General features: G+C 35.9%; 1 protein-coding gene and 1 long non-coding RNA gene across 2 annotated transcripts; both read right to left on the bottom strand.

The window, feature by feature from the left end:
• Window positions 1-5,465: 5,465 nt before the first annotated feature.
• LOC308707559 lies at window positions 5,466-7,605 on the bottom strand. Its single transcript, XR_014032186.1, has 4 exons — window positions 7,471-7,605; window positions 6,544-6,725; window positions 6,051-6,134; window positions 5,466-5,954 (listed from the first exon to the last, which is right to left on the bottom strand). It is a non-coding gene; the product is annotated as an uncharacterized lncRNA (long non-coding RNA).
• A 2,063-nt stretch (window positions 7,606-9,668) lies between these two features.
• hhipl1 (HHIP-like 1) lies at window positions 9,669-18,707 on the bottom strand. Its single transcript, XM_081347791.1, has 9 exons — window positions 18,146-18,707; window positions 16,240-16,886; window positions 15,758-15,901; window positions 15,299-15,627; window positions 15,040-15,166; window positions 14,348-14,493; window positions 14,112-14,193; window positions 13,178-13,260; window positions 9,669-12,551 (listed from the first exon to the last, which is right to left on the bottom strand). The coding sequence occupies exons 1-9, from the start codon at window positions 18,434-18,436 to the stop codon at window positions 12,034-12,036; spliced, it is 2,367 nt and encodes a 788-aa protein (XP_081203917.1). The 5' UTR covers window positions 18,437-18,707; the 3' UTR covers window positions 9,669-12,033.
• Window positions 18,708-20,932: the final 2,225 nt, after the last annotated feature.

Below are 20,932 nucleotides of genomic sequence, written 5' to 3'. Positions count from 1 at the left end.
AATTTAGGTTTTATCAGTTGGGGATTTCAGCTCATGTGTTACGCTCAGGTTCATTCTTCCACAGGCACAAATGAAACGAATAACAGACAGACCAATGATGTCAGCCTTGATTATCCGCAACTGTTCCTTTACACTAGTTTTTTTTACTTTATTTAATATAATGCTATCAAATAAAAAACAGAGATTTCATAGGTTACCTCAAGAACTCAAGTAGATGTACTTCTGATAGATTGGTACTGTATAATGTCCAGACCAATTAATCTAAAAGTTTTTGGCCTTGTATCAGTTCCAAAATCTAATTTTTATGTTTAAATATATATTATGTAAAATACATTTTTGCTTTATTTCAGCAATTTAATATGAATTTGAATATTAGTCATGATTTTATTATATTATACATATCCTGTACGTTCAGAACTGCAAAACTTTTACAAAAATAATGAACTGCCACCATTGACGGGAATAATAATAATAATAATAATAATCAAAATAATCATGTTTTTCTTTTTTATATCTTATTTTCTAAGAGCTACATATACAAAAATGCATATGTTTGGAACTGAAAAACTTGTACCTAAAAGCGTTATTTTCCAGAACTTAGAAAATATTTTATTCATTTATTATAATAATAATAATAATTGAAGAAACCTGCTTGCAAAGCTACCTGAAAAACTATGTGCAAGTGTTGTGCAAGGTTCTTAATTGTAAAAAAAAGGTTCTTTAAATTATTAATTTGTTCTTCACACTATAAGAAATTGTTGTTTTAAGAACTGATTGCTGAAAGGTTCTTTATGGAACCCAAAATGGTTCTTCTATGGCATCACTGAGAAAACACCCTTTTGGGACCTTTATTTTAAGTGAACTTAACATCATACTTATAGTTTACCATTTATTTATTATTTTTGAACTTTAAATATAGGCTACTACTATGTTCCTATGTTTTTTGTTTTTTTTTTTACTTAAAGGAGAACTCCGGTCAATTTTAACATTGAGCTCATTTTTTTTGTAAATTTGGAGTGCTGTCAGTACAGAGAACAACGACAAAAATCGGTGTTGCCTACACCGTGTTATCCTCTTTTTAAAATTTGCACCCTGTTGACTTCAATGGGGCAAGTACTAAACCTGCTTTTAGCCTCTTAACATCCTTGATGTGTCATTACAAGTGCACAGCTAATGTGAGTGATTCCTTCAGAGTGATCACGGGTGAATCTGACTGATGTGAAAGATATGAATAAAAATGATGTTATTTCAGCCAGCGCACATACCTGTATTTACTTCCTGTTTTCGGTCGAAGTCCATAATAATCGATTGTCGAGTTCACGCGCGTGATCATAGGTAACTAAACCTACGCGTGTGAACTCGACAATCGATTACTATGGACTTCGACCGAAAACAGGATGTAAACACAGGTATGTGCGCTGGCTGAAATAACATCATTTTTATTCATATCTTTCACATCTACTGCAGTCAGATTCACCCGTGATCACTCTGAAGGAATCACTCACATTAGCTGTGCACTTGTAATGACACATCAAGGATGTTAAGAGGCTAAAAGCAGGTTTAGTACTTGCCCCATTGAAGTCAACAGGGTGCAAATTTTAAAAAGAGGATAACATGGTGTAGGCAACACCGATTTTTGTCGTTGTTCTCTGTATTGACAGCACTCCAAATATACAAAAAAATGAGCTCAATGTTAAAATTGACCGGAGTTCTCCTTTAATATATACCTTTAAATGTAGCTACTTTAAGTAGATTTAAAGTAAATTTATTTGAACACTACCAGTGTACTGCACAAAAATCACATATCTGTTTTCAGCTCTTGTGGTATTAGAGATAATTCACTATCAGAGCGACTGGAACTTAACCTCTTGGGGTCAGTCTATTGTGTGCTACACATTTGGTTTTTCATAAAACCTATGCCTAAGAGATGTTATCACTTGGGGAGGGTATTTCAGCTATTCTCATTCACAGAGCACAATAGCAGAAGATAACTCACCTGGCCATGCAGACAAGAGAATGGTATTGCTACAGATGGCCGTAAAGCCAGATATTTCGTTGTTCAATAGGAGAGTTAACCAAATGTTTGCTTCTGGCTCTCTACGTGCGGCGCCACATCTGCTGAGCTCCCAGGTCCTTATGACTGTTTATTTTTTAACGGATGCTTTTCTGTGTTTAGCTAGCTTTTACAGCCTCCAAAGGGCAACCCTTGATCCGTGGTGCTTCAGTGTGTAGCTTTTGAGAACTGGGAAGAGGGCTTTTTCAGTCAACCAAAAAGCAGTGCAAACTAGATTTCGGGTGGATTTTGCTTACTCATGCCAAACTCACTTCCACAATGATAGGCTGTTCTGGGTGGTTGTAGGAAGAGCAATAGTAAGTGCTTTCCTTAAGGTGAAAGTTTGAATATAACATTTTAAGCCAATCATTAGTAATGGCAGATGCATTTATCACACTTTATTAGTTTTATGGGCAATCTGCATCTTTGCCAGCAATGCAATGGTAACCTGCTGTTAACTAGGGCGAGGGGTTGGGGCCGAGCCCCATTGTGTGTTGGGGCAGTATCTGCTTTGTGCTCAGTATGGAAGCCTGTTTCCTACGGAAGCTTGTTTCGGCCACTGAATAAAAATAAAAGGTAATTGCAACTTTTTATCTCACAATTCTGACTTTGTTTCTCACAATTGCGAGTTTACATCAGTTTACATTATTGTAAGATATAAACTCGCAATTCTCAGAAAAAAGTCAGTTAGTTTTCCTCAAACTCTTAATAACGAGTTTATATCTCACAATTCTGAGAAAAGAAGTCAGAATTGAGAGATATAAAGTCGCAATTGCGAGAAAAAAGTCAGAATTGCGAGAAAAAAAATCAAAATTGCGAGTTTATATCTTACAATTCGGACTTTATAACTCCAATTGTGACTTAATATCATGCTGTTCTGAGACAAAAAGTCTGAATTACGAGATGTAGACTTGCAATTGCGAGAAAAATTTCAGAATTGTGAGATAAATTGTGAGTCGCAAATTACCATTTTTCTTTTTTATTCTGTGGCGGATTACCATTTTTCTTAATTTTATAAATTAAGCTTCCATGTTTATGGCTTGGAATTAAAAAAATTAAAAGATAATTGTGACTTTTTATCTCACAATTCTGACTTTTTTTTCTCTCTCACAATTGTGTTTATATCTTATGGAAGCTTGTTTCCTCCACAGAATAAAAAATAAAAATTCCTACATTTTTTCTCGCAAATGCAAGTTTACATCTCACAATTCTGACTCTGAATTGTGTGATATAAAGTCACAATTGCGAGATATAAAGTCACAATTGTGAGATGTAAACTTGCAATTATGAGAAAAAAATAAAAAAGTATTTTTTTCATCAGAATTAGACTTTATGACTCGCAATTGCGAGTTTAGATCTCACAATTCTGAGAAAAGAAGTCAGAATCGTAAGATATAAACTCGCAGTTGTGAGATAAATAGTAGCAATTATCTTTTAAAATGTTTTATCCTGTGGCAGAACAAGCTTCCATAACTCAGGGTCTCTAGAGGGGGGCAGGTCCTCAGGAAGGCCTCAAGCTGTGAGTAAACAGCTGTATGTAGGATCGCCGGCCGGTCTGGAGCCAGGCACAGACCCCTAGTCCCGCTCACTGACCCGTTTGTGTCAGTCACCCCAATCCTAATAGACAAGACCTGCAGCCATACACTCACTTCTAAACGGAAAAACGTTAGGCATGACAACAATGGACCTTCATCAGATCTGTGTTTCATTGTTTGGTAAAATCTAGTATAAAGCAAGAACTGTTACATCATACTGAAGATAAACTCATTTCAGAAAATTGAATCAGTTGCCAAAAAAAAAAAAAAGGTTTTAAGTTTATCGTGATTCACTTATGTCTGACAACCAGAAAGTGTCTAAATAATTTTTTTGAAAAATGTTATAATGATGTAGGCCTATAATGATAATAGGTTTATATATTACCGTTCAAAAGTTTGGGGTCTTTAAGATTTTTTTAAAATGTCTCTTATGCTTAACCAGCTGTATTTGAACAAAAACACACTAAAAATTATAATGTAATATAATACAATACTAAAACCTAATATTTACAATTTAAAATATCTGTTTTCTTTTTAATATATTTTAAAATGTAATTTATTCCTGTGACAAAGCAACATTTTCAGCATCATTACTCCAGTCTTCAGTGTCACATGAGCTCAAAAATGTCTTATTATTATGTTTGTGTTAGTTAGCAAATTCATATTTATTCTGATAAGGATGATACTCCTTTAGTTAACGTGGCCTGGTTATTGTACACATGCGATAATGTGTCCCCTGTGATGAGCCGTGAGAAATGCTCCAGCGCCTCTCCAGAACTGCAGGATCTGGGTCTGTGTGGCGGAGATGACCAACCTTTTGATAAGAGAAGAGGGAAACATGACAGGAAATGGGATTTGTTCAGGTTCAGCGCTCCACTTAAAGCTTGCTAGAGGAGAGCACTCACTAGTGTCCCATTAATTGACCATAATTAACAGGAAGACTAATGTGAGATATGAAAAGGGGTCATGTTGGGGTCACACTGTTGTTCTGATTTGAAATGGCTTAAAACCACTTACATCATACAGCCACATGATCCATCCTTTATAATGGAAGTAGTAGTCAAATCTTTCAACATTTGCTGATTTTGCATCATGTATTAATCATTGTGTCCTCATCTGGAAAAGTGTTCCACACAGAAGGCGGCTCAGTTTTCAGTCATGGAGTTTTCTGCTTCAGATGCCTTTTGATCCAATGCGAGTCATAAGGAAATTAAATAGGCATTTTAAACATAATATGATTTTTTGAAATGCACACTTTTAATGTGCTTGACAAAGGGAGGGATGAATAGAAGCACCATATGGGTGGCAGACTATTAATTAATATTTTATTCCATGACCTGACCATGAATGGCAAATTCCTCTTATATATGACAGGTGCCCTGAAGGGACAGATCATGCATCTATTAAAAAAATAAATTATATATATATAATATAATATTTATAATATTATAATATTTATATTTTTTTAATAGATGCATGATCTGTCCCTTCAGGGCACCTGAATATAGGTGCCCTGAAGACACCTACACAGCAAATTCTGGTCTTTGGAATAAACTCCATGCGAGTTAAAATCAACTCAATTTGAGTGTACATGCGTGACCATCAAATAGACTTCAACGCAGAGTTAAAATAACTCCGCTCTTGGTGTTGAATTTTTAACACTTTTTCAGATTTAAAATATAACTCTTTCTGGAGTTAAAATACAAATCATACAGAGAGTAATTGTAACTCTAAAATTTAGTTATTTATAATATGAACTCCTTAACAGTGTCAAAAATCAACGCTTAAAAAATATTGCATTTAACACTTCTTAGAGTTAACATATATTTAACATAATATAATGTTTTATGTGAAAATGATATACTGAACACCATACTCTCAACTCAGTGCTTTTATTTGATCAAATTCATACATTGGTTTAAAAATTCCATGTATGGACACAATTTAAAATAAAATACTGTAAAAATCTAACAGCAAAACATTTACATTTATGCAGCTAACAGAGTGCCAACTAAAAAAATTAAATTGTATAAAACAATGTCAACAACACATCACTTCATTATATAAAATCAAGACTGCAGGATTATATAGAAAAACATGTAGTGCAGTAGGATTGTGTAACCTGAGATAGACACTTATACATCAGATGAAGTAACAATGAACAACTTCACAGTGAACTCATTTAAATGGGACTTGAACAGCTTGTCAAAAGCACCCAAGGATGTACATGACTGACAAGGCAAGAGTTTTTTGTCCAAGACAATGTAAAAGGTGAAAACCTGTGCTTTCGAAGTCCCTGAGGCAAGAAGGTATAGCTGAGGGTTTCCTTCAGTGGTCAGGATATGATCATCAAGGCTTTGGAATGACTTGAAACACAACATAAATGTCTCTTTATAAACAATTTGTTTAAAAATAGGCATTAACTACAATATTTGGAGTAGGATAGTGTTGTCTTAACAAACCTTGTGAAATTTCACCAGATTCCACCAGTTGTGGAGTGAGAAGATGCAGCAGGACAAGTAAAGAAGCCATGTCGCTGTCCCATTCTGGAGACAGAAAAAAACGTAGTTGTTTCAAAGTATGTTTAGGGCATCTCTAAGTTAGCCCTGTGAATTGTGTATCATAATATATCAAAATGATGAAATATTATTGGGGTAGTTTTATTAGTAGTTTTTTATTGTGTGCTGGAGAGCAAACTGGATACTGTACATGCCCAAAGCCAAGGGGACTTACTCTTACTATGTTCTTACATGCATCATGATTTTTTTTAATGTAAAATTTATGAAAAGCATTCACAAAGCATGAATTCATGAGCTTTCATAATAAATTACATTAAGAAATAACTGTGTATTAAGTGTTTTTAGCAGACTTTTTGGGAAATAATCAATAAAAACTTTTTAACCAGAAGATTGATTGGCTCAAGTAACAACATTACTATTTTGATGATGACTGTACCTGGATCATCAGTAGTGTCAGATACTTCATTCAGTGCAGCTTTCAAAAGCTGTTTTAGGAGAGCAGTCTCTTTAAGGTTCCTCCTGGCCTCCTGGATGACTTTCTTTAAAACTGGTGTTCCATTTTTCCAGGAAACTTAAAGCAACCTCTGCTCCAAACATCAGTAAGAAGTCTTGCAAAATCTAATTAAAAAAGGAAAGACAACCATTCAGACATCTAATGTAATGTAATATTTTTGATACAATTTTCATAATCACAGTCATCCCTGCTGGCTTTGACGAGAGAATTTGCTTTACATTCACGTTGCACTATTATCAACATCGTGAACTGACATTAAAGAGAAAACATGTAATTTTTGTTAACTGTTATGTTAGTGTGATTGAAAATGCAAAAAAAAAATAAAATAAAAAAATGTTTAAGCTGAAAACTACGCACTTTTTTAACTATTCACTAGTCTAAAACGTTTATCATTACAATTCAAACCCGTTGCAGGCCAAACGTTACACTTTCACGGCTCAAATATATTATTATCCAGGGTAGACACTGCAGTTAGGACGTCTGTAAAACAGGCATAAAGTTCCATGGCTGTATAAAGTGTATTACCTCGTCGGCATTAACGTATGGAAGCTCAACAGAAGAAGGTTTCTTGAGTTGAGTCACCATTTGACGGCAAAAAAAAACTAATTTTCAGAAACACGGTGTGAAAGACGGTTAGCCTATCTAATGTTAGTTCGTTTAATCGAGGGGAAAAAAACTCACAAAACAGGCTAACAGCCACTCAATTCAAACACCACGTTCGCCACGGTCATTGACGTTAGTACACACACATATAATGCAACAGCTACGACAAAACGTGTTTCTGTCAGAAAATATCGAACATTTTGAATATATATATATATATATTGTAATAAAAACGTTTTTACATACCTCAAGGCGGATCCATTAGGCCTTTAGTGCTGCACCAGGGTCGTGACTCGATCGTGTGGCGCACTTCTTAATATTTAACTCCAGATGTAGTGTTAAAACACGCTTCTGAACACCATTGAATAAACTCCAAAATACAACACAAACAGGGAGTATCCCATAACACAAACTGTAGTCAGAGTTAAAAAATAAACTCACAAATCTAACTCTTTCGCACTTTTTTGCCTAACTCTGGATTTTTCAACTCCATAAATTTGCTGTGTATATATATAACAGATATATATATATATATATATATATATATATATATATATATATATATATATATTACGTGTAGCCTAATACATAGGCCTACAGTAAATAACCAGGAATTTTTAAAATATATATATTTTATTATTTAAATTAAATTATTTGAATTTATTTAAAACATAACATATAAGTTAAAATGCTCTTATTATTAAAATCGAGCATTGTTGAACTGTTAGTTGATAATTCACAAAAGAAGGGCATTTTTTAATCTTCCACTGAATAATTATGGCAGTGCAACACTGCCATCTATTGGTATAATATGTTTACGTTTACTACACAAATATCTTTTCCCAAATCAATTCAATACAATGCCAATAGGTGTCAGTCTAACCCCACATTTAATTCATTTGAAATAAACAGTAGGTCCAGCGCAGATTTTAATAAAAAGTCTAATATGACTGTTGGCAAAACAGCACATCATACAGCACACCTTTTGTGCATTATTACATGAGGGATGTTACAATAAACATAATTATATGTTGACTGGACCTTTAGACACTTAAAAATAATCTAGTTTTTATGCCTTATTTGTTTTGTGCTCTTACAAAGGCTTAATTTGCATTTTAAAGTGTGAAAACTAAAACTATTTTGACAGCTAATTTAGTCCAATTAGTAAAAAATAAAATCTGAATTATGATGGCATGCGCAACAAGGGAACTAAAATGACATTCATCTCTCCATTTCTGCAAACAGGAAGACCTGCATTGTAAATGATGTGTTTCTGGAGGCAGAGAGCTAAATTACTTTTCAAAGGGATGCCAATTTTGGAAGGGAAGCTGGCAGAGATGGCTGGCACTACCTACGTGATTGAATGCTCAGCATATCAATGACCTTGTTCAAAGCAGAGCTGGAATTCAACACACAAAGACATCATTGAAATGAGAACAATGTCATCTACCCACATTTGGATAACACAGCTTATTTAGTTTTGGATGTGGATTTAAGATGAATATATCACATTCAAATCCTGTTGTTGTTTTTTTAAGACAAACATGATTAAACAACTTCCCGAGCAATCTAAAAATAATGTTTAAATATAAATCATAAAAAGAAAAGGCATTTTGCAGTAGGCTACATCAATATTTAATTTTACGCTTTAATTGTTATTCTTATAATAGTTAGTTTCACTTCACAATAAAAACTTAACGTGATTGTAAAAAATCAATTTCTTGTAGAAAGAAAAAAAAAAGAAGAAAAATCCCAATTAAGGCCCCAGCGAGGATCGAACTCGCGACCCCTGGTTTACAAGACCAGTGCTCTAACCACTGAGCTATGGAGCCATGTTGTTGTATGCTAACGTGCTAATGGCTAATATACGCTTGTAGGCTACATGATTAAGCATTAGGCTATTACTACGAAAACAGTAAGACATATTATACCAGATTATTTTCCTTGCATTTATTTACACATCTATAGGCTATATTTGAATCTCGTATTTAGCAAAAAACTTTTAGCAAACCAATTCTAGCAACTGTGTAAAATGCCATTTGCTAGGCAAAAAATATTCATTTGCTACAACTATTTAAAAAAGTTAGGCTACTGTTTAGAGAAAATATAAAAAAATAATCTGTATCTGTAAAAAAAAGAAAATAGCGGTAACGTTAGGCTATCTCTAAAAGTACAACAAAACGTCTAGTTTGCCAGTTGTTTCCTATTCACGATAGCCTATAGCTGAAGTGTAAATTTGTAAAGTGATACAGATGGATAGTAGCTAATACCATACTCTGAAAAATTATACAAATGAGCAGACTACCATATTCATATTTGTTCGCCAAGGTACTTCAACAAACGAGTGTCCAAAGCATATTTTTTTACAGTCTATGGTCCAAAGACATTTTAAGATACGCTGATTTTGTTTCTCATGTTTTGGGTTGGTTTAAAATAATCACAAAAACGGTATCATTCCAGATTTATTTGAATGAATAACGCTAAATGAACTGTTACAAATGTTATGTAATGATATAATTTATGGGACAACAAAACTTAATTTATTGATTCAGTAATACATCCAGAGGTCATGAACATTCTGTTTCGACATGATTTAAACTAAACTCAAATATCACGTTTTACAGTTTTTCTCAGCCACTTTGGGACATTTCTTAAATCACAATTCTCAAAACTACTTGTTCAACCTCCACATCTCACGTGTGCACATCATAAATCAATTTCTCATTCTTTTGAACAACTTGTCAATTCTTTGGTAGGCCTACATTCATGCAAATGATTTTGTACAATTTCAAAATCAAAATCATTAGTGGATTTCACTAATGAAGACAAGTCTGTAACCAGTTCTGTAAAATACCTCAGAGGTGCATCTGATGAACCTTCAATTTAGGCTAAGCATATATAGACAGGGCACATCACAGTGTTACAATTTCTGAGAATGAAAGAACAAAGAAATGAACAGGGTCAAAAGCCAGGTAAGGATGCATGATGGAAGGTTAGCGGGGCAAAACAGAGGTAGAAGAGGCAGAGGACATAGGCACATTTCTGATAAAATAAGGGCCACTGTAAAACATGTTCTCAATCATGGCCTTACAATGTCCAAGGCAAGCCGAAGGATGGAGGCAAATGGTTGAGAGAACATTCAAATGTTTTGTGGACAGTAAATGTATGTAATCCAAAAATGTGCACTGTACTGTAATATGGTATACTTGTCTTTTTCTTTTTTATATCACAATGACATTGCACTATGATTTGTTGACAGACCACAATCTAACTAAATCCTGTCAAAAATGGGATTTCTGCCAAAATACACTAATCTGTAAATTTGTACTGTTGAAAAATAGATATAGATATATGCCATATAGAAAAAGTGCACTGTTTTGTATAACCATTTGCAAAACCGTTGCCATATTTCACATCAGGAAACACAGTCAGAGTACACTGTTATATTGACAACATGGCTAAGCATTTTAACTAGCTTGTTTGTGAATAACGACACAGATTTGTCATTCTAGCAGTGATATGTTCATAGATATAAACACTTTTGAGAGATGAACTAAGGATTTTTAGCAAGTTACAGGCTTTTGTGTGGTGCTGCTTGTACGTAATTGTTTCGAGAAATGCACTTACTGGTTTGCAATTTTAAAGGGCTAGTTCACCAAGTAATGAAAATTCTGTCATTAATTACTCACCCTCGTGTTGTTCCAAAGCCGTAAGACTTTTGTTAATCTTCAGAACACAAAATCTTTTTGATGAAATCTGATAGCTTTCTGTCCCTCCTTAGACGGCTGCGCAACTACCACTTTGACGCTTCAAAAAATTCATAAAGAGATCGTAAAACTAATCATAGGAATTGAGCCGTTCAGTCCAAATTTTCTGAAGAGACACAATCACTTTATATGATGAACAAATCTGATTTAGCCTTAAATCTGTTCATCAGAAAGATCTTAATTTGTGTTCTGAAGATAAACGAAATTTTAGGGCTTTGAAACGACATGACGGTGAGTAATGACAGAATTAAATTTATTTGGGTGAACTATCCCTTTAAGGATGATTCAAGAAATGGCCCTAAAGCGACTGAGAAAAACTGTATTATAGTCCAAATGTCTTCTCTCTTGCAGTTGGAAAAGATCAGTTATGTGCTACAACTAATAACAAAAAGGTTGTTTCTGAAACGTTTCAGATTATTCTAGGCCTGAATCTGAATTTCCACATATCACTCCTGCTTGTACGTAATTGTTTCGAGAAATGCACTTACTGGTTTGCAATTTTAAAGGGCTAGTTCACCAAGTAATGAAAATTCTGTCATTAATTACTCACCCTCGTGTTGTTCCAAAGCCGTAAGACTTTTGTTAATCTTCAGAACACAAAATCTTTTTGATGAAATCTGATAGCTTTCTGTCCCTCCTTAGACGGCTGCGCAACTACCACTTTGACGCTTCAAAAAATTCATAAAGAGATCGTAAAACTAATCATAGGAATTGAGCCGTTCAGTCCAAATTTTCTGAAGAGACACAATCACTTTATATGATGAACAAATCTGATTTAGCCTTAAATCTGTTCATCAGAAAGATCTTAATTTGTGTTCTGAAGATAAACGAAATTTTAGGGCTTTGAAACGACATGACGGTGAGTAATGACAGAATTAAATTTATTTGGGTGAACTATCCCTTTAAGGATGATTCAAGAAATGGCCCTAAAGCGACTGAGAAAAACTGTATTATAGTCCAAATGTCTTCTCTCTTGCAGTTGGAAAAGATCAGTTATGTGCTACAACTAATAACAAAAAGGTTGTTTCTGAAACGTTTCAGATTATTCTAGGCCTGAATCTGAATTTCCACATATCACTCCTGCATCTTCATGGTGAGCGCAGTTGTGTGTGCCAACCCCAGCGTGCTGACAATCCAAGAGAGTTTCTTCAGTCCCCTCACACTGCACATCATCCAAAATAATCTTCAGGCTCGTCCCTTCCCCAAACTCAGCGTGCTTGGCAGCCTTGAGTGCATGGCGGAACCCGAGCTGCCGGCAGACCACAATGGCATTCTTGGTGTTCCAGAGATCATCACAAACGGTCCCCCATTCCCCATTAGCGTATACTTCCACCCTTCCCCGATCCATCCGGCCCTCTTCATCCCCGACTAATCTCACCACTCCGTTCTTGTGCTTGCCCTTCCTGCGTCTGCCTTTCCTCTTGGGCTTGGGTGTAGTTGGGGTGAATGGTGTGGTGGTGATCTGCCCATCCTGCTCATTTAAGATGTCCAGCAGCTCTTGAAACCAGCCTTTTGAGTCATCGACAGGAAGCTTTGTTGGAACATGGACTCCTATCAATGCTGTGAAAAGGGGGATTTATACAAAAATCAGTTACTCAATCATGTTGTTATAGAGTGCAGCAGAGTCCTAAAACCTGGAAAAAAGTTTAATTTTTATTTTCACTCTGGTTCTATTGTCCTGTTTTACGTATCTTGTAAAATTGGCTAAATAGGGCTTTCGGGGACATTAAACATCACACCGAACAGGAAAACTCTTCTACTCGCTAGTCTGCTTCCACAGCCTTATTGTGTTTGTACTCAAGATCTTCAAAACTATTCTAACACAAACTTTCCAAATTGTAGATATGAAATCAAAATTGAAAGTTTTTGGAAGCTTAGTGGTGGTGAGGTTGAAGTTGTGCGTACATGGTGTAGTTCATTAGAGCCTAACTTTAATTTTGACTTCTTGCAATTGCATTTAGTGACGATTGTCATGATGAACAAAACATAAGAATCATAAACTTTTGTTGGTCGCTGAGCTTATTTTCTGGAATTTTAAGGGAACCAAGGTGATGATGATTCTGTGAGGCCTACTCTAATTGTGGTACTCTATTGAACATTTAATTTAAAAAAGCATAATTTGATGGCAAAAACACAGTTTTGGATGGACAGATTGACTAAATCTCTTATGAAGTAAGCAAACTTACTTTCCTTTGGCTTGAATGGTATAAGACTGCTCTTAACACGAACTGAAAGTGGCTCATAATTACATTTTCCTGGAGGTGCACGTCTGTAATAAAGCAGGGAGAGCATTTTAATCTTTTAATGAATGTTCTGGGTTTAATACAAGTTGAGATCAACAGTATTTGTGGCCTAATGTTGATTATCACAGAATTATGTCTCTTGTTTTCTTTAATAGAAGCAAAAATCCAGGTTACGGCAAGACACATGGAAGAAAACAGGGTCCAATTTCTGGAGGATTTATAACCCGAAATATGAAGCTTTAAATTTGATAAAAGCACTAAATTATTATGTTATTCTGTTAAAACTTGTGTATTATTTGAGCTGTAAAGTCTTTCTCATCATTTTTAAGGTTGTGTTAGACGTTAAGCTCCATCCACCATCTTGGCATAAACTTATTACTGAGCAAATTGCAATGCATTCAGGAGCTCCCATGTCTTAACCTGTCTAATTTACTGTCATAACAAATAAATTATTTGACTGAACTGTTAAGTTGTCATAGCTGTAAAAGTGGATATAGCTTTACACAGAATTGACACACTAAAATCATGTTAACATGTATAATCTTGTGGCCATACTTTTAAAACAGAGAGTATTTTAACATTTACGCATTGGCCCTATTCTCTGCCAATGTAAGTGTCTCACTGTAACTCTGATTTTTGTGTGTGAGAGAGAGAGAGAGAGAGAGAGAGAGAGAGAGAGAGAGAGAGAGAGAGAGAGAGAGAGAGAGAGAGAGAGAGAGAGAGAGAGAGAGAGAGGGAGAGAGGGAGGGAGAGAGAGATTACAGCACAACATATTGGTGCCAACATAGCATTTTGAGAGTAAAGTCTGTTAAGAGGCAACACAAGCTGATCTTTGAACACAAGGGACTACATTATTATGAGTGATGAAAACGAATACCTTGAAGGGTCAACAATCTTGTACACAACGCCTGTAGGAGATGTTGCACTTGGTATTTCAGTGGACATGAAGTAGAGTTCACCTGGTCACAGATAACTCCAAGTTAAGTCACATGAAACACTGATCAAATTAACATTAGACTCTACATAGTTTTCTTCCCGCTAGGAGGTGATAGCAACTAATTTATGCAGCATATAAAGTGTGTAAAAGGAACATGTCGCCTTTCTTGTACATACCTGCTTCATCCTCTGCAAACGAAATGATGTAAGGATAGTAATTGTTGATAAGCCCTGGAAATGAACAAGTCAGACCCTCACCCATGCAAATCTCACTGTATTCCCAATTGTGTGTGTTTCTGTTTTCCTTTAAACTCATCAGGCGTCTGGAAATTCACAGAGTTCACATTTAAAAAACAATGTTTGTCATTGTCAACAGCATATACATTACCATTCAAATGATTTTGATTTTAATGCTTTGAAAAAAAGTCCAATGCTCACCAAAGTTGCATTTGTTTGATCAAAAATACAGTAAACGCAATAATTTTGAGAATTATTATTACACTATGAAATAACTGTTTTGTATTTGAATATATTCTGGGAAAATGCAATTTATTACTGTGATGGTTAAGCTTTTTCAGCATCATTACTCCAATCTCCAATGTCATATGATCCTTTAGAAATCATTCTAATATGATGATTTGGTGCTCGAGAAACATTTCTTATCATTATCAATGCTGAAAACAGCTGTGCTGCTTAATATTTTTGTGGAAACCATGGCATTTTTTACTTTGAAAAATACAAAGTTCAAACTGCATTTATTTTAAATAGAAATATTTTGTAACATTTTATTAATGTCTTCACCGTCACTTTAATACACTCTTTCTGACTGAAAGCATTCATTTTTTTTCTTTAAAAAAAGAATTACTTACCCACTCATGAAGTCTCCAAATATGTACATGCCATTTAAATTTGGATTTTCACAGCCTCTGTAAACATATCCACCTGTGACCGATTTACCCATTTTGTGTGGATATGCGTAAATCGGAAGAACATCATCTAGAAGTAAAAGAATTTAGCGTAAAAAGTCTTTATAGGTTGAAAAAGACACTATAATTCGTCCATTCATCCAATAAAAAAAAATCCAAACGTTAAGAATATAAAGGAAATTTAAAGTAAATGTATTCCCACCTAAGGAGCTGTTGGCACAGAGTTTTTTGTCGTAACAAGAGAAGCCCTCTTTTGCTCTCCAGCCATAATTCCGGCCTTTCTCTACAATGTCCACTTCCTCATACTTATTCTGTCCCACGTCTCCACAGAAAATTCGTCCTTTTCCTTCCTTGGTGTTCGGATCTCCTCTGTCTACAGAGCATCTCCACATGTTCCTCACACCGTAGGCATACACTTCTGGACGAGCGTTGGGTTCACGTATGAATGGATTGTCCGGTGGAATTCTGTACAACGGCCCCCTCTCGTTGTCATCTACATCAATGCGAAGAGCCTTTCCCAAAAGGGCAGATCTAGCAGTAACATCCAGATAAGAGATGGAAAATGATCACAACCAATCTGTCCTTCTTGTACCAAACTGAAATTATCTTCTTGTACAAAATATTCAAATAATATCAGAGTTGACTACTCATCTAAACTTACTTGTTCTGTGCATTTCCGAATTTCCCAAATGGATCTCCTGCCATTCCACCATCTCCAGTGAAGATGTATAAGTATCCATCATCGGCGAAGAGAAGCTGCCCACCATTGTGATTAGAAGCAGGTTCATCGATCTCTAAAATGATTCTGAGGGGACATGAAGATACTGTATGTGGAGTATTTGACGCTCTAAACCCAATTGAAACTATTGAAAGCATACACTCGAAAAATAAAGGTTCTTTATTGGCATTGATGGTTCCATGAAGGACCTTTAACAACCATGGGACCTTTCCATTGCTCAAAAGTACTTTAAATTGGAAAAAGTTTCTTCAGATTATTCAATTATTTTTCACAATAAGAAAAAAAAAGTGTTCTTTTAAGAACTGTTCACAGAACGGTTCTTTGAGGAACCCAAAATGGTTCTGTTGCAACGAAATGAACCCCCCCTTTTGGAACCTTTAATTTAAAGAAAAGCAGCTGCTCACCTCTCTGAACCGTGGTCAACCACGTTCATATCCGTAGAAGAGATACGGAACTCACTGATACGGATTCTCTCATCAAAGCCCACCTCAACAGAGTAGTATACATACAGCTTCCCATTGTATTTAAAACGGGGGTGAAAGGTGAGTCCCAAAAATCCTCTTTCATCACCTTCCCATGGAGATGTCAACACAGCTTTTGTGATGTTTAGAAATGGCTTTTTAAGCTTTGATCGATCTGGAAGGTATACCCAGACCAGGCCAACTTGTTCAGCAACGAAAAACCTGTGCGTGCCATCATTGGCGTGAACCATGGCGAGAGGATTTCTGAGTCCATTGGCTACCTCCTCCAAACATAGCTGCAAGCAGCCCTGAGAGTCCGCTACAGTGCGGCCCAGATTTTTGGTCAAGCGTTCATTGCTCAGAATACGAGGATAGCAGTAATCTGGGTCATCCAGCTCTAGGTACTGACAAAGCCTGCGCTGGTCATGCTCAAGTTCTGGAAGACGTGGATCGTCAGACAACAAGGTAAGAAAGGATCTGCACTTGGAATGGAATTGAGAGCAATAGTCGGGGCAGAGTCCAGGTATGGTCCGTAAAGGCGTGTTGGGGTCTTCGGCATCAAAAAGATGAGCAGCATATGGAGAGCATTCCTGAAGAAGAGAAACAGGAAAAGTGGGGGGATGTAACTGAATCGTGACAGCCTCAAGCAATGCATTTGAATAGTCATGTCCGCTTTCCCACATTCAACACTCTGTGAAAACCACAAGTAGCCTACTTAAACATCAATGTAGTGTTTACAGTGGCCCACACTGCACTGGGGAAAAAGCAATCTATGAAGTTTTTACGTGACCCCTAGACGTGTAACTTACTTCTGAACCCTATATTTAGCAATAGGTTTCTAATTTGGTGTGAATGGTTGCTAGGGTCAATCTTGCTAGGGTGTTCTGGCTGGTTGCTATAGCATGCCAGGGAGTTTTGAAGAAATTAATACTTTTATTCAGCAGGGATGCATTAAACTGATCAAAAGTGACATTTATGTTAGCCTATATGATTTCTATTTAAAATAAATGCTATTCTTTTGAAATGTTCGACTCATCTGATTACCTTGGGTGTTTATGTAAGGGATAATGTAGAGCGAGGCGGTTGTTATAGCGAATACAACCCCGACAGGCTGATCGGGGTCTTGAATCAGCAGGAAGGGGTTGTATTCGCTATAACAACCGCCTCGCTCTACATTATCCCGCTTATTACATGGCTACCCACCAAATAAATCAATAATCTGACACAAAATATTGATTTAAAAAGGAGTTTATTGATTTAAAAATCAGCAAAATAAAAAATGTCCGTTCATTCTCTATGGTTAGAATCCTGCATCCATAGCAACGCTCTGTTTTTCATGGCAACGGTGTGTTATACTTAGCAGTGGTCTGTTATCAAGAAATAACAGACCGCATTCTACATTGGAATTCAACCAAGCCATGTAATAATTTGCTATATTGTATCTCATACTTGTTTACGTGTTGTTGTTTTTTGTTTGAAACATAGTCTATGCATTTTTTATATAATTTTATTTGGTGTTTTATGTTGTTTTATTTTAGTCATGCTCTTTGTGTGGTCATTTACATGACTGTGCAGTGTGCATGTACCTTGTAACTATTTGAAAGGTTAAGTTTGTTACTATTGGCAAAAAAGAGATTCCTCTAGTGACGTCATTTGGCCCCAACCAACTGTGTTTCAAATCATTGGCAACTCAGACAGAGAGCTGGACATCATCATCGTTTAGTACAATTTATGGCTGCAAATTGCGGTACGTGTTGAGAGGCAAACAAAAAATGGTTCGAGTACATTTATAAAGCCACAAACTAAACAAAAAATATCGTTTCATAATTGTGCGGTCAAACAAACTTACCTGACAAAGCATATCCTGAACGTACACGGCACAGTTCGAATATCCATAATAATCGAAGTTATCCATTATCCGATAGTATTTTGCCTTCAGCTCTTGGTCCTTGGCATAGTCACAGCAGCCGAAGTATTTATACATTTCACAGAACTGAAGCTCTTGTTGAGGCTGAAAGGGGGGTTTAAAATCCAAACACTGTGGATGCAGTAACGCAGGTGCGACCCAAAACGCCAACAAATAAAACAAAATACACGGCGATTGCCATATACGGCCGAAAACATCGCAAAAGTACCACATAGCGCTCAAATCCTGGTGCGCAACTTCAGATACATGGAAGTAAAAGTTATGCAATGGCGAGGATACTCGACGTGTGTCCTCACTGACTTATGTAGCCTAGTCGTGCACTTTGCACTGAATTTAATCATCAACCATTTCCAAACAAATTCACGAGTTATTTACTGTGTTGCGAATCGCAAATCGTTTGGACGTCTATCACATCCCATCTCCTTGTTTGAGTTAAGACGAGTCTTAATCCTGAGCAGTTGTGAAACACACAGTTCCGAACAGCAATTCCCCGAGACTATAATTCATGTCTCTCTAAACCTGTTAGCCTATGCTGCAGTTATAGAAACGATAATAAAAAAAGACTCATTATCACAGGTTAAGTGTTTAATTTAACCCTTTAATCCACCTTGCTTTAAAACATGCTTAGGTATAATGTTAACGCATGTCTTTTGCTAATTTTAGGAGAATTTCATGTTTCAAAAATCCTAAACGTGGGTCTCGGAGACCACAGGTTGTAATGTCTGATCTTTGTAAAGCTGTGTGTGTATGTTTTCTTGCTGGAGTAAAATTGAAATCTCTATTTTGTATAACAATCAGTGCATGTTTGGACAAAATAACAAAAGTGCATGTCTGCACATGCAGTTTTTATTAGGTCAGATTACCACATTAACCATTTGAAGAGAAAAATAATGGGTTAAGTTTATTATTATTATTATCATCATAGTAATACTGAACCCAAACAGAAAGTCAACTTCAACAGAGGCTTAAAGTACTCTTGCACTGGCTTTGAATGTACGAAAACGAAACAATAATCTTTGTTCCATCTGTTCTGTTATGCAATCACAGTCATATTTCAAACACTTGGATATCCTCACTTTGTGCTGTTTATTTTAACTCATGTTATGTTGAAACTGGCATTACTTCCTATCTGTTTGGTGTATCAAAATCCCTATGCCAAAAATAATAATAGTAGCCTAATTTAAAAAATGAAACAATTTAAAGGTAGGGTAGGCAATTTCGAAGAGGCTAGCAATAGCAAACTAGCATTGAAAGCATAAGATCCCACCCTCCCTTCAGAGCGTCTCCAAAACCTCGTCTCCTTCAAAACACATGAACGCACACAGTAAAGTTTGCTAAGCGCCACGAGAGACGGTGTTAAACTACCTCATGTCTCAAAGCACATAACATTAAAATAATAATGTGTAAACAACTTGCAGAGCTCTTATTTGCACCTGACTGCTGCAGATTCATTTTGGCATTGATAGCGTTGACATAGAAACGCATGAATCTGAGACTGGGGACATGAACAGCTATGGGTACAGGAACGTCACGGGTTGCCATCTCGTACGGTTAGGCGAACATTAGGGGGTGGAGCTAAGACGTGAGGAAAGGAAACGAGGATGCACACCCCTGTGTGTCTATACTCTGCAGCCTCTTGGAACGCACTGATGACGTGTGATGTCTGCGCGAGCAGGATGGAAGTATATATTGACAGGCAAGAAGAACATCGACTGACCGCCATTTTTTGGCCCTGAGACTTCCACAGAAGATACAGTATGTGTATTTGTATTTTATTTATTTTTTTAGACCACTTCTATTACTGATTACATAAATTAGTATTTTCATGATGTGAAGAGAGTTTCATGTTTTTTTTTTTTTTTTTTTTTTTTTTTACATAGGCTACCTTTAATCTCCCCTCAGTAAAAAAAAAAAAAAAAAAAAACGCATTAAAACCAGTAATCAAATATTAGCCCATTGTTCTATGACTAGTTGTGAACTTCAGAAAGGTGATTATAATCCAGGATAGTAACATGTCTGTTTTAAGTCAATGTGTCCCTAGCAAGTATGCATAGTCGAATTAAAGCAAATCTATATACAAATGGCAGGACTGCACAGTGTATACACAAATCAGATATAAATCAGCATGTGAAAATATATTGTATTTAATTACTCACATTTTTTTATCTGAATGAACATAAAGCTGCAGGGGTGTTTCTAATCAATTATTGTAACTAAAGGAGTGAATGACTTTTTAACCCTTCAATTGGAAACATTTTGAAAACAAAAATAGCAGTCAAGTAGCTGCATACTTTCTAATGGCTGTTAATGTGCAGCATTCTTATCCATTTGGGTGATGGAGAGAATCGGACTATATAAGCTAGTATTCATTTCTAAAGAATATAAATAGGTCCACGGTTTATTTATTGCATAGTTTTTTTGTTTTTAAGGTTTTCTGCAAACTCTTTGCAATCTCTGGGTCAGTTCAAGCCATTGTATTTGTTTAAGGTCACACAGCAGTTATTAACTTATTCCATCTTATTCTTATCTTTCCTTGTAATCATGTTGATCCCATGCCACAATTACAGATGAGCAACGTTGAGTCATTGTAGTCACTAGATGGCGGTGTGTTCACACCACAACCCTAAGAAGAGTCCTATTTCAATACCCACGCCTATTAAGGGAGATCATGAGATCATTTGATATTGAAATGTTTTTGTTCATTCATTC

The sequence above is a fragment of the Scardinius erythrophthalmus genome, assembly GCF_964197995.2.
Source record: "Scardinius erythrophthalmus genome assembly, chromosome: 19".
NCBI classification, from domain to species: domain Eukaryota; kingdom Metazoa; phylum Chordata; class Actinopteri; order Cypriniformes; family Leuciscidae; genus Scardinius; species Scardinius erythrophthalmus.
This window is presented reverse-complemented; position numbering and strand designations above follow the sequence as displayed.

Coding starts and splice junctions, on each gene's coding strand:
- hhipl1 (XM_081347791.1), bottom strand. CDS start 18,436: ATGTGGTACTTTTGCGATGTTTTCGGCCGTATATGGCAATCGCCGTGT. Junction 15,628..15,757: donor TTCGGAAATGCACAGAACAA/GTAAGTTTAGAT, acceptor TGTTACTGCTAG/ATCTGCCCTTTTGGGAAAGG. Junction 12,552..13,177: donor ACCATTCAAGCCAAAGGAAA/GTAAGTTTGCTT, acceptor CCCTTTTCACAG/CATTGATAGGAGTCCATGTT.